The sequence below is a fragment of the Canis lupus genome, chromosome 3 (assembly GCF_048164855.1).
Source record: "Canis lupus baileyi chromosome 3, mCanLup2.hap1, whole genome shotgun sequence".
Taxonomy (NCBI): Eukaryota; Metazoa; Chordata; class Mammalia; order Carnivora; family Canidae; genus Canis; species Canis lupus.
The window spans coordinates 33,276,914-33,293,018 of NC_132840.1; the positions used below are offsets into that span (position 1 = coordinate 33,276,914).

The 16,105-nt window shown below is 41.3% G+C and overlaps 1 protein-coding gene across 1 annotated transcript; it reads right to left on the bottom strand.

Moving 5' to 3' along the window:
* Positions 1-1,123: 1,123 nt before the first annotated feature.
* On the bottom strand, positions 1,124-12,444 carry MAGOH (mago homolog, exon junction complex subunit). Its single transcript, XM_072820281.1, has 5 exons — positions 12,196-12,444; positions 9,514-9,572; positions 8,142-8,252; positions 3,420-3,502; positions 1,124-1,357 (listed from the first exon to the last, which is right to left on the bottom strand). Exons 1-5 carry the CDS (start codon positions 12,281-12,283, stop codon positions 1,258-1,260), a joined length of 441 nt encoding a protein of 146 aa, XP_072676382.1. The 5' UTR covers positions 12,284-12,444; the 3' UTR covers positions 1,124-1,257.
* Positions 12,445-16,105: the final 3,661 nt, after the last annotated feature.

The window sequence follows — 16,105 nt, forward strand, 5'->3', positions numbered from 1 at the left end:
ACTCCCCAAGCCCAGCGCCTTCCTTTCAGTGCCCGCAAACTGGTCAAACAGCAGTTTGCCTAAGCAGTGCAATTTAGCAGCAAGAAGTTCCTGCAGATCTTCCTGCTGGACAAGTTCCCAGACTATCCATACAGCTGGTCTCGGTTCCTAATGACTTCTGGTATTCGGATTTTAACATTTAGTTATTTGAGAGAGCGAGACACAGTGTGTGCTTGTGAGCATGAGGAGGGGAGGGGCACAGGGAGAGGGAGGAGACTCGCGCCCCCAGCTCCATCCCAGGACCCAGAGGTCATGACCAGACTGAAGGCAGACCCTTCATCCACTGAGCCATGCAGCCGCCAGTATTCTGATTTTAAAATGGATTATTAGAAACCTCTGAGACCAGGCATTTTAGCTCTTACATTATAATAAGCCAAAATGTTTTCCTCCATACTGAAATACGTACAGATGTATCTTTAAAAGAGGATTAAAAAAAAAAAAACCCAACCTCAATTATCTCAACAAACGTGGAGGGAGAAATTCCCTTTCACACCTAAAAATTTTGCAATACTTCATTAATGTAAAATATCCAGTGTTCAAATTTCCTTAATGATGGCGATTTTGTTTTTTGAATCATGAAATCATGAACCAAAATAGGGTCCAAATATGTACTGTCTCTCTTTTTTTTTTTAAGATTTTTTATTTATTCATGAGAGACAGGCAGAGACACAGGCAGAGGGAGAAACAGGCTCCATGTAGGGAGCCTGACACAGGCCTCAATTCGGGGTCCCCAGGATCACCCCCTGGGCGGAAGGCGGCGCTAAACCGCTGAGCCATCCAGGCTGCCCCTGTACTGTCTCTTAAATCTCCTTAATCTACTGGTTCCCACACAATCTCTATTTATTTTATGTTTGCAATTTGTGTATTGAAGAAGCCTGATCCTCTGTCCTGGAGTTTCCTTTGGAAATTGTTGATTAGATTTGTTGTATTTTCTAACCTTTCTGTTCTCTTATTTCTGTAAATTGGTAGTTATATCACAGAGTTCATTAGATTTTTGGCAGTACCTCACAAAGGATGTTAGTGTTTTAAAAAACAATTGAGGAGAGTTCACATGTTCAGGTCTTTATAAAATAACAAGAGTGCATTTTGTTACGTATTTATTAAAGACTAATTTATAGCTTATAAAAAATATTGCCCTGATATACACAAAAATTTCCTGATAATGGTAATTAAAAACAGATACTTCCAACCCCCCTTGTGTCCACACCAATTATCAATCTAGATTGGCTTAATCTTGAAGTGTAATCCAATAAGACTGAAGACCAAGCACTTCAGGTCCTGGACAAGATAATAAAATACTCGTAAGCCTTCTGGATCCCTATAATGCAAGAGGAAAAACAGGTTTAAAAATCTGGAAAAAACGTTAAAAAACCCAAAAAATAAAACCTTTAGTAACCCAGAGTATTTACATAAAGCAATTTACAGAATTAAAACTTCAAAAACAACCAAGTGTCCATAAAGAAAGAAAAGGCTACATGCTATGTATCAAAATAGACTATTACGAGGTCATTTATTTTATTTTATTTTATTTTTTTACGAGGTCATTTAAAATGTAGTTTTTAATGGGGACCTATTTATATTAAATGAAAAAAATCATTATTAAAGGTAACATTCCGGGATCCCTGGGTGGCGCAGCGGTTTGGCGCCTGCCTTTGGCCCAGGGCGCGATCCTGGAGACCCGGGATCGGATCCCACGTCAGGCTCCCGGTGCATGGAACCTGTGTCTCTGCCTCTCTCTCTCTCTCTCTCTCTCTCTCTCTGTGACTATCATAAATAAATAAAAAATTAAAAAAAAATAATAAAGGTAACATTTCTGATCTCAATTATATTTTTTTGTGTTTTTTTTTTTAAAGTTTTTAACACACTAGAAATATACAAGAAATACTGGATACCAATGGTTGTCTAATTGATAAGTTTATGGGTGATTTTCCCCTTTTTACTTTTCTGCATTTTCTACAGAAAGCATGTATTACTTTCAGAATTAAGTAAACTTAAAAAAAAAAAAAATGAGTAGTATTAAGCAGGTCCAAGAGGCTGAAGATGACTATGGTACAACTGGCTAAGAACAGGAGACTGTCCAAAGGAAGACAAGCCCAGTGCATACTAGAAGTAAGCCACAGGGGCACCTGGGTAGCTCAGTGGGTTAAGTGTTTACCTTTGGCTCAGGTCATGATCCCAGGGTCCTAGGATCAAGCCCCATGTCGGGCTCCCTACTCACTGCGGAGCCTGCTTCTCCCTCTCCCCCTCTCTCCTGCTCATGCTCCCTCTCTCTCAAATAAATAAAATCTTTAAAAAATAATTTAAAAAAATAAAGTGAGCCATATCTAATTCCAGATCCTCAAAACACAGGAGCTAGAGGTTACCAAAGTCTTTTTTTTTTTTTTTTTTAAGGTAGGCTCCATGCCCAGGATAGAACCCAATTCGGGGGATCCCTGGGTGGCGCAGCAGTTTGGCGCCTGCCTTTGGCCCAGGGCGCGATCCTGGACACCCGGGATCGAATCCCACGTCGGGCTCCCGGTGCATGGAGCCTGCTTCTCCCTCTGCCTGTGTCTCTGCCTCTCTCTCTCTCTGTGACTATCATAAATTAAACAAACAAAAAAAAAAAGAACCCAACTCGGGGCTTGAGCTCAAAACCTGAGCTGAGATCAAGAGTCAGATGCTTAATAAACTGAGCTATTCAGGAACCCCCAGAGGTTGCTAAATTCTAAAGACTCTTTGTAGCATACAGATTCATGCCTCAACTTTATAATTTGCCCTGACAACATGAATTTCCAAATTTGTATTCTAAAAACTCTTCAAGTTTCACCATTGTCAGACTATAAGATGTGCTAGTCTGAATGGCCAACACTGAAGGTATTCAGATCAACCCAATGACTCCACAGTTATCTCAAGCACCTGTTTTGACATACTTCATTTTCTGTTCTGGCCAAATTCTTATTTTACTCCTCCTACGACATTACCCTGTGTGTAACAATGACTGAAAAAAACATCAAAAGCATCAGACCAAGGCCCTGAGAATAATTTGGGAGTCTCTCTCTAATGATGAAAACAAAGCTGATGCCTTCTGTTTTGTTTTGTTTTAGATTTGTTCATTTTAGAGAGCAAGTAAACAAGCAAGAGCGAGAGAGAGTGGGGAGAGGGGCAGAAGAAGAGAGTTTTAAGCAGACCCTGTGCTGAGTGCACAGCCTGACATGGGGCTTGATCTCATGACCCTGAGCCGAAACCAAGAGTCAGATGCTTAACCACCTGATACACCCAGACACCCTTTCTGACTTGTATTTGTACCAGATCTTACCATAATGGTTCCAGTATGGTTCAGAATTTCATAGCAGTCTGCTTCAAAACAGACACATCTAGATATAAAGGTCATATACACTTACTTGGATTGATTGACATCAATAAGAGAACCAATTTTTGATGTTGTAAAAGAAATGTGTTCATCTCCAATGACAATTTCAAGCTCCTAGAAGCATTAAAAACAAACAAAACTAAGTCAAGCCAAGTTGGATTCTTCATCAACCACATAGAGGATATATCATCTGTCAAATCATACAAACTTTACAACAGGTAGCCACATAAAGACCAGTTCACTCTGAGCACTAAACTGTACTGGGTCTAGAAACAAAGAGATAAATACTGGTGTAGTCCTTGAGTAGCTTATACTCTTGGAGGAAGATGTGTTTTGTGAGGCCCTACCATTTCTGGGATTTGGAAGAATTTACACATTTCATATAGGAGTTTTCATTGTTAAGCATGTGGAATAACATGTATAAATCTTGTGTTTTAAAAATACCAAGAATCTAACCTTTCTGGGCAAAATGGGACAAGGAAAGGAATTCTAGATCTTGGGTTTGATCCCAGCTTTGTCACTACCAGCTGTATGCTTTTGGATTTCAATGACACAAGTACTATCTTTAAAAAAATCTTTAAAAAATATCTATGAAGGTGCTCATTGTGTGCCGGCCATTATTTTTGGTACTTGGGACAGATCAGTAAAACCAAAGGTCTCTGCCCTTGTGAAATTTACAATCTAGTGAGTCCTTTTTTTTTTTCTTAATTTTTTCCTATTTTTTTAAAGATTTTATTTATTCATTTATGAGACACAGAGAGAGAGAGAGAGGCAGAGACACACACAGGAAGAGGGAGAAGCAGGCTCCATGCAGGAAGGCTGACATGGGACTCGATCCCGGGTCTCTAGGATCACACCCGGAGCCGAAGGCAGACATTCAACCACTGAGCCACCCAGGTGTCCCTCCTAATTCTTTTTGATTTAAAGCTTTAATTATGAAAAGAAATCTAATAGAAAATATAGGAAACTATGAGACCAATGTTCTTAACAACCAAATATTAATAGCTTGTCATACCTCCCATTCCATTCTCCTTCCCGCAAGTTTTTTAGATTTGGTAATATGTTTTTAAGTTTTTATGTAAATGATCATACTATATGCATCCTTTCCTTCTTTTCATTCAACACTGTTTTTGTATGTGATCTAGCTCATTAGTTTTAAATGTTTTAGAATATTCCATTCATATCCTTATTGAAGCATACTTAAGTTCCTAATTTATTTATTTTTTTAAAGATTTTATTTATTCATAGATACACAGAGAGAGAGAGAGGCAGAGACACAGGCAGAGGGAGAAGCAGGCTCCACGCAGGGAACCCGACGTGAAACTCGATCCCAGGTCTCCAGGATCACACCCCAGGCTGCAGGCGGCACCAAACCGCTGCATCACCTATGAACAATGTGGTGAGAATATTCTTCCATGCATCTCCTTGTAGGCATGTGAAAATGTCTCTAGGAAAATTCCTAGAAGTGAGGTATAAGTTTTTTCAATTTTGTCAGATACTACCAAATTATTTCCTAAAATGGTTGTACCGATGTTATTCCCACTAGTATATAAGATCCCCTTTCTTTTTTAAAACTTGTTGCCCTCAGGGCAGCCCCGGTGGCTCAGCGGTTTAGCACCGCCTTCAGCCCGAGGTGTGATCCTGGAGACCCAGGACCGAGTCCCATGTTGGGCTCCCGAGCCTGCTGGAGCCTGCTTCTCCCTCTGCCTGTGCCTGTGCCTGTGCCTCTGCCTCTCTCTCTCTCTCTCTCTCTGTGCCTCTCATGAATAAATAAAATAAAATCTTAAAAAAAAAAAAAAAAAAAAAAGCTAAAAAACTTGTTGCCCCTCACCCTCACTTTTTGCTATTCTAGTGGGTTTGAAATGGTATCTCATTATTTTCCTGATTTTCATTTTTCAAAATGTAGAAATTTTCATGTATTTATTGGCTACTTGTTTTTCCAGTTCTATAAATTGTTTACTCATAACCTTTGTCATACATTTTGCCACTGACTTACCTTTTTATTATTCATTTGTAGTTCTTGAAATATTCTAGATATAAACCTTTTTGCCAGATATGTTTTGCATATCCTTCAGTCTGTGGCTTATCTTTCAACTTTATCATGATATCTTTGGCTAAACAAAAGTTTTAACTTTAAAGAAATCAAATGTCTCAGTCTTTTCCCTTGAACAATTTAAAATATTCCTTCTCTACCTAGAAATAATAAAAAAAAGTCTATATTTTATGTTTTAAAATCTTGTTTTATTTCTATAAATAGTCTAACTTTAAAATATAAACATACTGCCAATCGTACTGGTAAAATTTGTTAAACAATCCATCCTTTTTCTATTAATTTGAAAGTTTACTTTTGTCTTATCCTGCTCTGACTTCCCATATATTCATGGGTTTGTTTCTGGGCTCTCTATTCTGCTCCACTGGTTTACTGGCCAATTCTGAGGGAATTCAATAATACAGATGATTGTTCTTTTTCAAGAAATCTTCAAAAGTATCTTGGTTACTCTTGTCCCTTTGATCCTCCCTTAATTTAATGCTCTCTTAGGCTTTAGGAAAAATCCTGTTGTGATTTTGATTTGAACTGGAATGAACTTATAAATTATTTTAGTGAAATTAATATAAATATTGAGTTTTTCCACCCATAAGAATGATATATATTTTTATGTTCTTCTATATCAAGCCTTTTCCCATCTTTTTTTTTTTTTTTTTTTTTTTTAAGCCTTTTCCCACCTTATATATCTTATTAAACTTACTTCCAAGTTCTTTATAGCTTTTGCCGCAATGATGAATGGGATTTTTGTTGTAATACCCTATCTAGAGGGTCATTGCTAGTGTATAGGAGTATGCCCTGTCGTCTTCACAGGACTACTGTGATTGCTGAATGAGTTAATAGAGCTAAAAAATTAATGGTAAAGCAAAATACATGATTTTACTGAGATCCCATGGACATAAATTAAAAAGTTAACTTTAGAAAATACTGAGGATAGGATTTTCTTTTCACTTTCATCAGGAGCTAGACTAGGTATTTATCCAAAGGATACAAAATTAGTGATTCAAAGTGATTCACATCCACCCTAATGTTTACAACAGCAATGTCCACAATAGCTAAAATATGGAAAAAGCCCAGATGTCTGTCGACAGATAAATGGATAAAGAAGATGTGGTGTATATATATAATGGAATACTACTCAGCTATCAAAAATAATGAAATCTTGACATTTACAGTGATGTGGATGAAGGCTTAGAAAGCCTTAGAAAGCCTTATGCTAAGCAAAATAAGTCAGAGAAAGACCAATACCATCTGGTTTCACTAATATATGGAGTTTAAGAAATAAAACAGATGAACATATAGGGGAAGGGAAGGAAAAATAAAAAAGATAAAAACAGAGGGAGACAATCCATAAGAGCTCTAAACTATAAGGAACAAACTGAGGGTTGCTGGAGGGGAAGTGAATGGGGGAATGGTGTAACTGGGTGATGGACATTAAGGAAGGCACTTGATGGAATGAGCACTGGGTGTTTATATGCAACTGAGGAATCATTAAATTCCACTCCTGAAACTAATAATACACTAAATGTTAACTAAATTGGATTTAGATTAAAAAAAAAAGTTGCCCTGCCATTTTGAGGTAAATTAGGAATTAACTTAAATGAATTTTTGTCTTTAATAAATGTAATTATTATTGAACTTTTACTATACACTGTACTATTTTAGTCTCTACAGATATAGCAATGAGGAAAAATAGGTAAAATCCTTGTATTGAAGGAGCTTGCAGGGATATATGCCAATCTGTTACAGCAGGGGGAGGAAAAGGGATATAGCAAGTAAAGCAATTTCAGATAATAATAAATGCTACAAAGAAAATAAAACATCTTTAAAAAAAAAAACAATAGGGAGGGACATTTTAGGTTGGATGGATAGGCAAGACATCACTGAGGAAAAGATGTTTGAAACCTACACTAATAAAGACAATGTTGGATAGAACATTCCAGGCAGGATGCAGCAAATGCAAATGCCCTAATCTAAGAACAACCTAGGTGTGTCTGAGGAACAGAAATAAGGTGAGTGAGGTCTGAATGCGGCAAAAGACTATGAAAACGGTAGAAGATAAGGTGGGAGTTCAGATTTTATTTCAGATATAGTGGGAAGATAGCAGAGAACTTAAAATGAGTGGAATACATTTATATTTTGTAAGATTAGTCTGGATAGAAAAATGGGCTATACAGGACAAAAGAAAAAAGGAAATCAATTATAAGTCTAAATTAGGAAGGTAGCAGTTGAAGTGGAGAGAAATAGCTTCCTTGTTAACACAGATATGACAGTGGCTTTTATTTTAATTACCATAAATGGTTTTCAGAATAAATATATAAGCCATGAATTAAAACACATATATCTAGCTGCTTGCATGATATTCCTTCATTAGACTGCTGAAATAACCATGTTCTGGTTCTCTTTGTATGTTCACAATGCTTTGTCCATAGTAGTTACTCAGTAAGTGAGGTGGGCAACAAAACCTCTGAGAAGGGCTGGCAGGGGGAAGAGTCATGAAGAAATCCACCAATGCAGGTGGTCAGGAAGCACCACTGGCTTTCTGTTCCTTCTTGTGGGATTACTGCTTCCTTAGACAAATGTGCTGGTAATGTACTTTGTGTAGGGCTCCATTAATACATACACACAGATTCAATGTCATACGCACGGCAGTAAAACTCCTCTTACTTCTTAAAACTTCTGCTCTATAGGACAGTTGCTAACACTCACCTGCCGGCCCACTCGATCCGGGGGAGGCCACAAGGCATCATCCTCTTTGGTAATTTCACTGTCATCAATTATTCTCTTCAGTTCCTCCATTACACTTTTATGTACATAAGCCTGAAAGCAAATTAAAAAATGGAATTTAACTTGCATCCCTAAGCAAGTGTTCTGACTCAGATAATGATTAAAGATTAAAAAGAAAAAAAAAAAAAAACCTGCTAATAAAAACTGGTCTCTGGCACCACTGTAAGGTAGATGGCATTCAGGTGTGACCTCAGCATGCTCAAGAGGGCAGGGCCAGAAGTGCCCAGTGACTATACATCATACCCCATCTACCGGTTTCTACTTCTTGGCACATCCTGTTCACTTGGAACTTCTCCTTGCTTACAGACTGAATTCACACCTGAACCCAGAACAAAAGATCTGTGAGTGAACCCTGGTTATTCCTACCAAGATGACATGCTTATGAAGACCAGAGACACATCTTTTAAAATACATTTTGTATATCAGTCCACACATAAAATATATATGTATATAAGCAGGCTGAGACATGTGGGTAAACATAAAACTGAATGCTAGTTAAACATAACAGTATGAAGATATAGTAACTGTTAAGACATTTTCAAATGTGACAAAGTGGTTAAAAGGAAAGAGAAGCTTTGATGAAGCCTCAATAGTGAGGCAGAAATTAAACAAAATAGAGCACATGGACTTGACAGAGGCAGGCATAGCTTTGAATTCCCACTCTATCTCTTGCTCGTCAGGATGAGGTGACTTTGAACAAGCCCCATAATTAACATCTGGGCCTTCATTGTAAAGGGTATATAATACCGCTAATCAAAAAGGCTTACAATCAGGGTGAAATAAAATCATATGTAAAACACCAAGTGCCAAGCCTGGCATCTAACCTGCATTCAATGATGTGAACTGCTTTCCCATGTTCCCTTTCCCCCATCCAAATGCAAATTAAAGAGCTCTTCTGAAAGCTATGCACCAGGAAATACACAAAACACTTTAGGTATAATGTATTTAATTCTGTGATAGCACTGGGGGGGGGGGGGCGGGCAGGTTAATTATATCTGTTTCTGCAGACAAAGAAACTAAAACTTATCAAGCCAGGTTATTTGCCCAGGGGCATAGAGTAAATAGCAGATTCAGGGTTTAAACCAAGATTTGCAAGACTTTAAATGATTACAAAAGTGGTTTAACATTGTAAAAGAAAATATAAACTAAAAGATGTGAGAAAAATTTTAGAAGGTGTCTATAGATATGTCTATACTTCTCTATTCTTTTTCAATACTACTTACTCCCAGAAAGAACAAAAACATGACAAAAGGCTAAATTGTAGTGAAAGAAAGGCTCTCAGAAGGCTCATTACCTCTTTTCTGATCATGACATCATTTTTGTAATTGCTGTTGTTGGCATATCTCAATTTCCCTGTGAGGAGCGAAAAAACAAATTCAGTGTATATTAAAAACGTATAAATAAAGCTTCATTAGCTCACCAAGACTATCAGCTGTTGCTTAAAATGTATCCTAGCTTTCCCCTCAGCGTCTACCAGATTTACTATTCAAACTTCTGATGTTCCAACAATAGCAGTCTTTCAGTTCTTTATTTTCGGCTATTAAGTAGCTTCAAAGCCAGAATATTGCTGACATTGAATTATAATTCTTGCAAAAGGCAGCTCAGGTGTGATAAAAGAACATAAGCAGAACATTGTGACTCTGGCAAATCATATCTCTGCAGGTTAATGTCCTCAGCTGAAAACAGGGATAGTGATGGTAACTTACTTGCACATAAGGCCTCCTGAGGCTCAGATGAATTGTGAAAGCAGTTTGAAAATTGTAAAATGCTGTTTACATATTATTCATGTGACCATGCAATACTCTGATCTATTCCTATGGTGGAAAAGTTTTGGTTTTATTATTAAGCATATTTGGTATACAAGGCCTTTTGTGTGTATATGCATCCAAAAGGCTATATGCTAGATATGAAGGAAAAGAAGAGAAAAGGAAATAGATGAATTTTTACCTTTGGGATTACACATGTAAAAAGAGCCAGATTAATTGATGCCTCACTGCACTCACTATCTCTGCCTTGTCTCTCTTGGTTCAGTTCATTCTCCATACGGTAGACAAAGTGATGTAGTAACAGACCAATCTAATTAGGTTACTCTAATACTTTTTTTTTTTGGTAAGATTTTATTAATTCATGACAGATGCAGAGAGAGAGACAGAGACATAGGCAGAGGGAGAAGCAGGCTCTCCTTCAGGGAGCCCAATGCAGGTCTCGATTCCAGGCCCCCAGGACCATGACCTGAGCCAAAGGCAGACGCTCAACTACTTAACCACCCAGGTGCCCCAGGTTACTCTAACACTTTGATAATGACAATAGCTTCTCACTGCCTTCTTTTTTTTTTTTTTAATTTTTATTTATTTATGATAGTCACACAGAGAGAGAGAGGCAGAGACACAGGCAGAGGGAGAAGCAGGCTCCATGCACTGGGAGCCTGACATGGGACTCGATCTCGGGTCTCCAGGATAGTGCCCTGGGCCAAAGGCAGGCGCTAAACTGCTGGCACCACCCAGGGATCCCTTCTCACTGCCTTCTTGATAAAAATCCAAATTCTTCAACATGGCATAACTGCTAAGCTGAGCCCCTGCCTGCCTTTCAGGCTCCCTCCTGCAATAGTCCACTCTTACACAGCTGGAGTTAACCACCTTACTTGGTTTCTGCTTGAAACATCCCATGCACTTTTTGGTTTTCAGCTTCTTTGATGTTGATGTCCAAATGCCTAACCAACTCCTGCACATTACTAAGACTATCACTCCTCTTCCCCCAAGTCATTTTATGCAGGAAGCTTTCTCCCATCCTCAGGCTACCTGAGGGTTAGGTTAGGTTGCCTTCTTTCTGCTCCAGAGTCCCTTCCGTTTCTTTGTACCACAGCATCAAACACACTATCCTATCATTGTTTGTTTACAACTGGGGCTTGTCAGATTCATCTTTGTGCCCCCATTTAGTGGGAGGTTTTTTATTTTTTTATTTTTGTCATCTTTGATTCCTTTTCCTCCCCACAGTGGTCCTTCCCCCAGATCTTATCAAACAGCAACGTCCTATTGGTTCTGCCTCCAACAGTATCCTGAACCCTTCTATGCGCTTTTGATAGTACCTTAGTCCCAACCAGCATCCTTTTTACCTTGACAACTGTTCACTGTCTCCTAATAAGTTGCCCTGTCTCCACTCTTGCAATGATTAGAATAGATTACTTTTTCTAATCATTACTCTATTTCTAATCATACTCCATGATTAGAATACTTTTTCAGGAAGAGATCACATCTCTTCTCTCCTTAAAACTTTCCAGTTGCTTCCTGCTGCACTTAGAATAAAATCCAAACTCTCCACCATGGCCTGTAAAGACCTACATGGTGTACCCCTACTTATCTGACATTGTCTCCTACTATTCTCCTCGGAGCTCACTACTTCCTCAGCCATACTGGCCACTTGGAACATGCTCGTTCATGCCCCAAAGCCTTAACACTTGTTACTCCCTCTGTCCAAAATGCTCTTCTTCCCGAGCTTCACAAAGCTGGCTCTCCTTCTTGTCACTTAGGATTCAGTTCAAATACTACCTTTCCAGAGAGCACGCCAGTGGCCACTCTGCTTAAAAGCAGTCCACTTTTTAGCAATTACTCCATCGTTTTGTTTCATGCTCTGACCACTCGTCATTATCTGAAATCTTTGTTTGTTTATATCTCTCCCAGCACCAGAATATATACGCTATGAGAGGAAACTTGTCCCAAATTGTGAAAGAGAGCCTGGCACAAAGTATGCAATCAGTGTCTGCTGAATGAAGCATTCTAGTTAAAAAAAAAAAAAAAAAGTTCGTGCACATGGGAAGAACCAGCGGAGCGGTCACAGGAGTGGCCCTTTCAGATCCGCGCCGCAGTCATCACTCCCGTCCTCTCCTAGCTCCTCCTCGCACATTCCGGAGCCCGGGCCTCCCCGCTCGCCCGACCCCAGGCCCCGTCCTCGCTCGGCCGGGGCCAGAGGCCGCTCTTACCGTCGGGCCGGAACTCAAACTCCAGGAACTCATGGCCGAACTTGCCCTTGTGACCCACGTAGTAACGCAGATAAAAGTCACTCTCCATGGTTCATAAGGAGGCAACGGAGACGAAACTTGACCAGCAAACCTCGTCGCCGCGCTGTGCGCCCAACACTGACGTTTACCGGGGCGCGCGGATGTGACGTCAAGGCGAGGCTGCCGGTCGCGGCGAAGCGGCCCAGGCCGTCTGCGTTCCCGGAAGTGGCGGCAAGTCTGGCGCATCCCCCGGCGGAAACCAGAGCCCCGTCGCCCGGAGGCGGGGTCAGCGCAGCCCCGCCCCCTCGGCCGCCGGCGGGAGCGCGGCCACGGGTCGCCCCCGGGTTTCCCGAGGCTCGAGGCCGCAGGCGACGCGAGGGCGCCCGGGCTTGGGCGGCGGGTCTGGGGACGCTGCTTCACGACGTCCGGCTGAGCTCCGCGAGGGCTGCGCCCCAGGCTCGACCTCCGTGTGCGTGGGCCCAACGTGGGCGAGCCCGAGACAGCTGTTCACCGTCGGTGATGAAGGAGCTGACCCCACGGACCGCCGCACGCGCTGGCGCGTGGGTCAGAAGTTGGCTCCGGCCGAACTTTGCTCACGGAAACGCTCCCCACAGACGCCTTTCCTGAATCCGTGGTGCCGCTGCCGTTTCCCTGGAACTGACCTCTCCCTTTTATCCCTTTTACTTTTACTTTTTTTTTTTTTAATTCCTACCTTTCCCTTTCTACTTAACTGGTCTCTAGAGCAGGTGCTGCGGGTAGAGGTTAAACTGGATATGGAATTTCCCCTTCTCGTTTTCTAGGCTCTGCTTACCCGGCAGGGATTCTCCGACCTGGCTGCACAACGGAGTCATTCGGGAGCATCTTAAAAATACTGATGCTTGGGCCCCACCCCAAACCAGACAATCAGGTTCTCTCGCCGCCCTGAACCTGGGCGTTGGTACTTTTTTGCAAACCCCCCCGCCCCCTCCCCCCCCCCCGCCCCCTCCCCCCCCCCCCCCCCCCCCCGCCCCAGATGAACAACGGGGCAGGACTGATGCCCAAGAGGCCCTTGTCCTTTCAGGCCAAATTGGTTGACCTCTGTGAAGTCTTTCAGGCTGTGGAAAATTTTCCTCCTTGAGTAGGCAAAGGACAGTCAAAACCCTAATTATTAGGAAACTGCATTAGTTCGTGGAAGTTCCAGTGAGAGCAGGGAATTGTGAAATCAGGTCTAGAGACCGTGCTAAGATGGCATCATTCTGGGGGCCTGACCACTGTAATTGTATACTGTTCTTCATTGAGGTCAGTGGCCTCTTGATTCTCATTCCCAGTCTTAGCATTACTCCTTTTCTTCCCCCCAAAAATAACTGGTGTAGAGTGGGTGTGAAGAGGGAAAATCACTGGAAGCTTGTGTTAAAATAATCCTTGTGTGATTTGATTCGCTATGATCGAAGGTGTGAACTAACCTTCCACGCCACAGTCATCAGTCCCTTCCTCTCCTAGGATCAGTGAATCTCGAGGTTCACTCAAGTTTATCTTTAAAATGAGGGACAAAAAAAAAAAATAAAAATAAAAAATAAAATGAGGGACGCCTGGGTGGCTCAGTGGTTGAGCGTCTGTCTGCTTTTGGCTCAGGGCATGATCCTGGAGTCCCGGGATCGAGTCCCGCATCGGGTTCCCTGCATGGAGCCTACTTCTCCCTCTGCCTGTGTCTCTGCCTCTCTCTCTCTCTCTGTCTCTCATAAAGTCTTTAAAAATAATAATAAAAAATAAAATGAGAAAAATAATGTTATACATCTGGCAGGACTGTTGTAAGAATAGAAAACAAAATCTTGGAAATTGGAAAAATACTTTGCCAACTGTAAATTGCTATAAAACTATAGGGTGTTTTATTTAAACACACACACACACACACACACTGGGGGACACCTGACTGGCTCAGTTGGTTGAGCATTAGACTCTTGATTTTGGCTCAGGTCATGATCTTGAGGTCCCGGGATCAAACCCTATGTTGGGCCCTCCCCCTCCTCCCAAGCAGGGAGTCCACTTGGGATTCCCTCTCTCTCCCTTTCCTGCTGCCCCTCCCCCTCTAATAAATGAATAAATCTTTAAAAAAAGAAAGCATGGGATATGGGTGGTAACAAGGGAATTGTATGAAAAAGAGAAGGGAACCACGAGGTATTAAGCACCTAATAAATGTGAATCCATTTACAAATGCTTATTCTTTGAATCCTCACAACAGTCTTGAGGCGGTAATTCAATTAAGTATATAGATTCATCAGGTAATTACCACGAAGTTATTTTCCAAGAGTGAACTTATAAAAATTATACTGTTAACTGTTGAATCTGGGCATCTGCAGATGTGGCAAATATCAAACGTTTTGAGAAAACTTAAAGGAACTGGACACCAGTCAGACTGGATCCAGGTTTGGGGGCATGAGACAACATGGTATAGCTGAAAGAACATGGTCTGTGCACTTATTGTTATGTGCTGGGAATAATACAATGGTGAACAAGACAGACCTTTATAGAACTTGCAGAGGAAGCAGTTGAGCATACAAGCAATTATAATGTAGAAGCAACGGTTACAAATAGAGGAAGCACAGACTACTATGGAAGCACATGGGATGGCTCCTAATCCAATCTAGGGGCCTAAGGGAAGTCTTCCTGAAGGAAATGTTCCAGATAGAGGGCCCAGAACTGTGTGGTTGGAATACAGAATGAAGTTGTGAATATAGTAATGAAGTTGGAGAAGGGACAGAAACCAAATGGCTTACAAGCCATATTAAACTAGAATATGGCCCAAAACTCAAAGGTATTGGATTTTAACGCAAGGGAAACAAGATGAAGAACTTTAAGCAGGACAATAGAAAGGCTGGTGGTGACGTGACCTCTTGCCTTCTAGAAAAAAAATCACTCTAGCTGCAATATTGGTAGGAAGTTGCTAATAATGATGATCACCCAAGATAATGGTAATGGAGATGATAAACGTGGATGGATTCGTAAGGGGTGGGCAAAGGAGATTAAGATGTGGCCGGAGAGGTAAGGAAAAACCAGGAATATGGTGTCATGTGCGCCAAAATAAGAGTACTCTAAGGTGTGCCAACGGTGTTAGATACTGCTTCCAGGTCAAGGAAGAGAAAGACTGAAACTGTAAGATTTGTAATCAAGGGATACCCGGAGTGGCTCAGGGTAAACGTTTAGCGCCACCTTCGGCCCAGGGCGTGATCCTGGAGGCCCAGGATCGAGTCCTGCGTCGGTCTCCCTGCCTGGAGCCTGCTTCCCCCTCTGCTCGTGTCTCTGCCTCTCTCTGTGTCTGTCATGGATAAAGAAAAAATAAAATCTTTAAAAAAAAATTGTAGGGATCCCTGGGTGGCGCAGCGGTTTGGCGCCTGCCTTTGGCCCAGGGCGTGATCCTGGAGACCCGGGATCGAATCCCATATCAGGCTCCCGATGCATGGAGCCTGCTTCTCCCTCTGCCTGTGTCTCTGCCTCTCTCTCTCTCTCTCTCTCTCTCTATCATAAGTAAATAAATAAAAATTAAAAAAAAAATAAAAAAAAAATAAAAAAAAATTGTAATCAAGGAAGTCCCAAGGGACCTTGGTGAAAGCAGCCTCGGAGGCATAGAAGTAGAGGCGAGGCAGAAGTACTGGTATGCAAATAGGCAGAATTTGTTATGGAAGCAGAAATTACCCAACCCTGCGGGTTAGGTCTGAGTCTAAGAGAATGGAGGATTTGTGAAGGAACAGTCCTACGCAATATCAAGGACAAGCAAAAATTAGACGGAGAGGCGGAGGACAAGCTAGGCACAGAACACCCCATGTGCTACATGTACTTTGGGGTTACTAAATATAACTGTGTGACTTGGGGTAGTTCCTTCACCCGTTTCGCAATGATAGTATCGATAGTATTTATC

Coding starts and splice junctions, on each gene's coding strand:
- MAGOH (XM_072820281.1), bottom strand. CDS start 12,283: ATGGAGAGTGACTTTTATCTGCGTTACTACGTGGGTCACAAGGGCAAG. Junction 9,573..12,195: donor GTTTGAGTTCCGGCCCGACG/GTAAGAGCGGCC, acceptor CGCTCCTCACAG/GGAAATTGAGATATGCCAAC. Junction 3,503..8,141: donor CGGATCGAGTGGGCCGGCAG/GTGAGTGTTAGC, acceptor TAATGCTTCTAG/GAGCTTGAAATTGTCATTGG.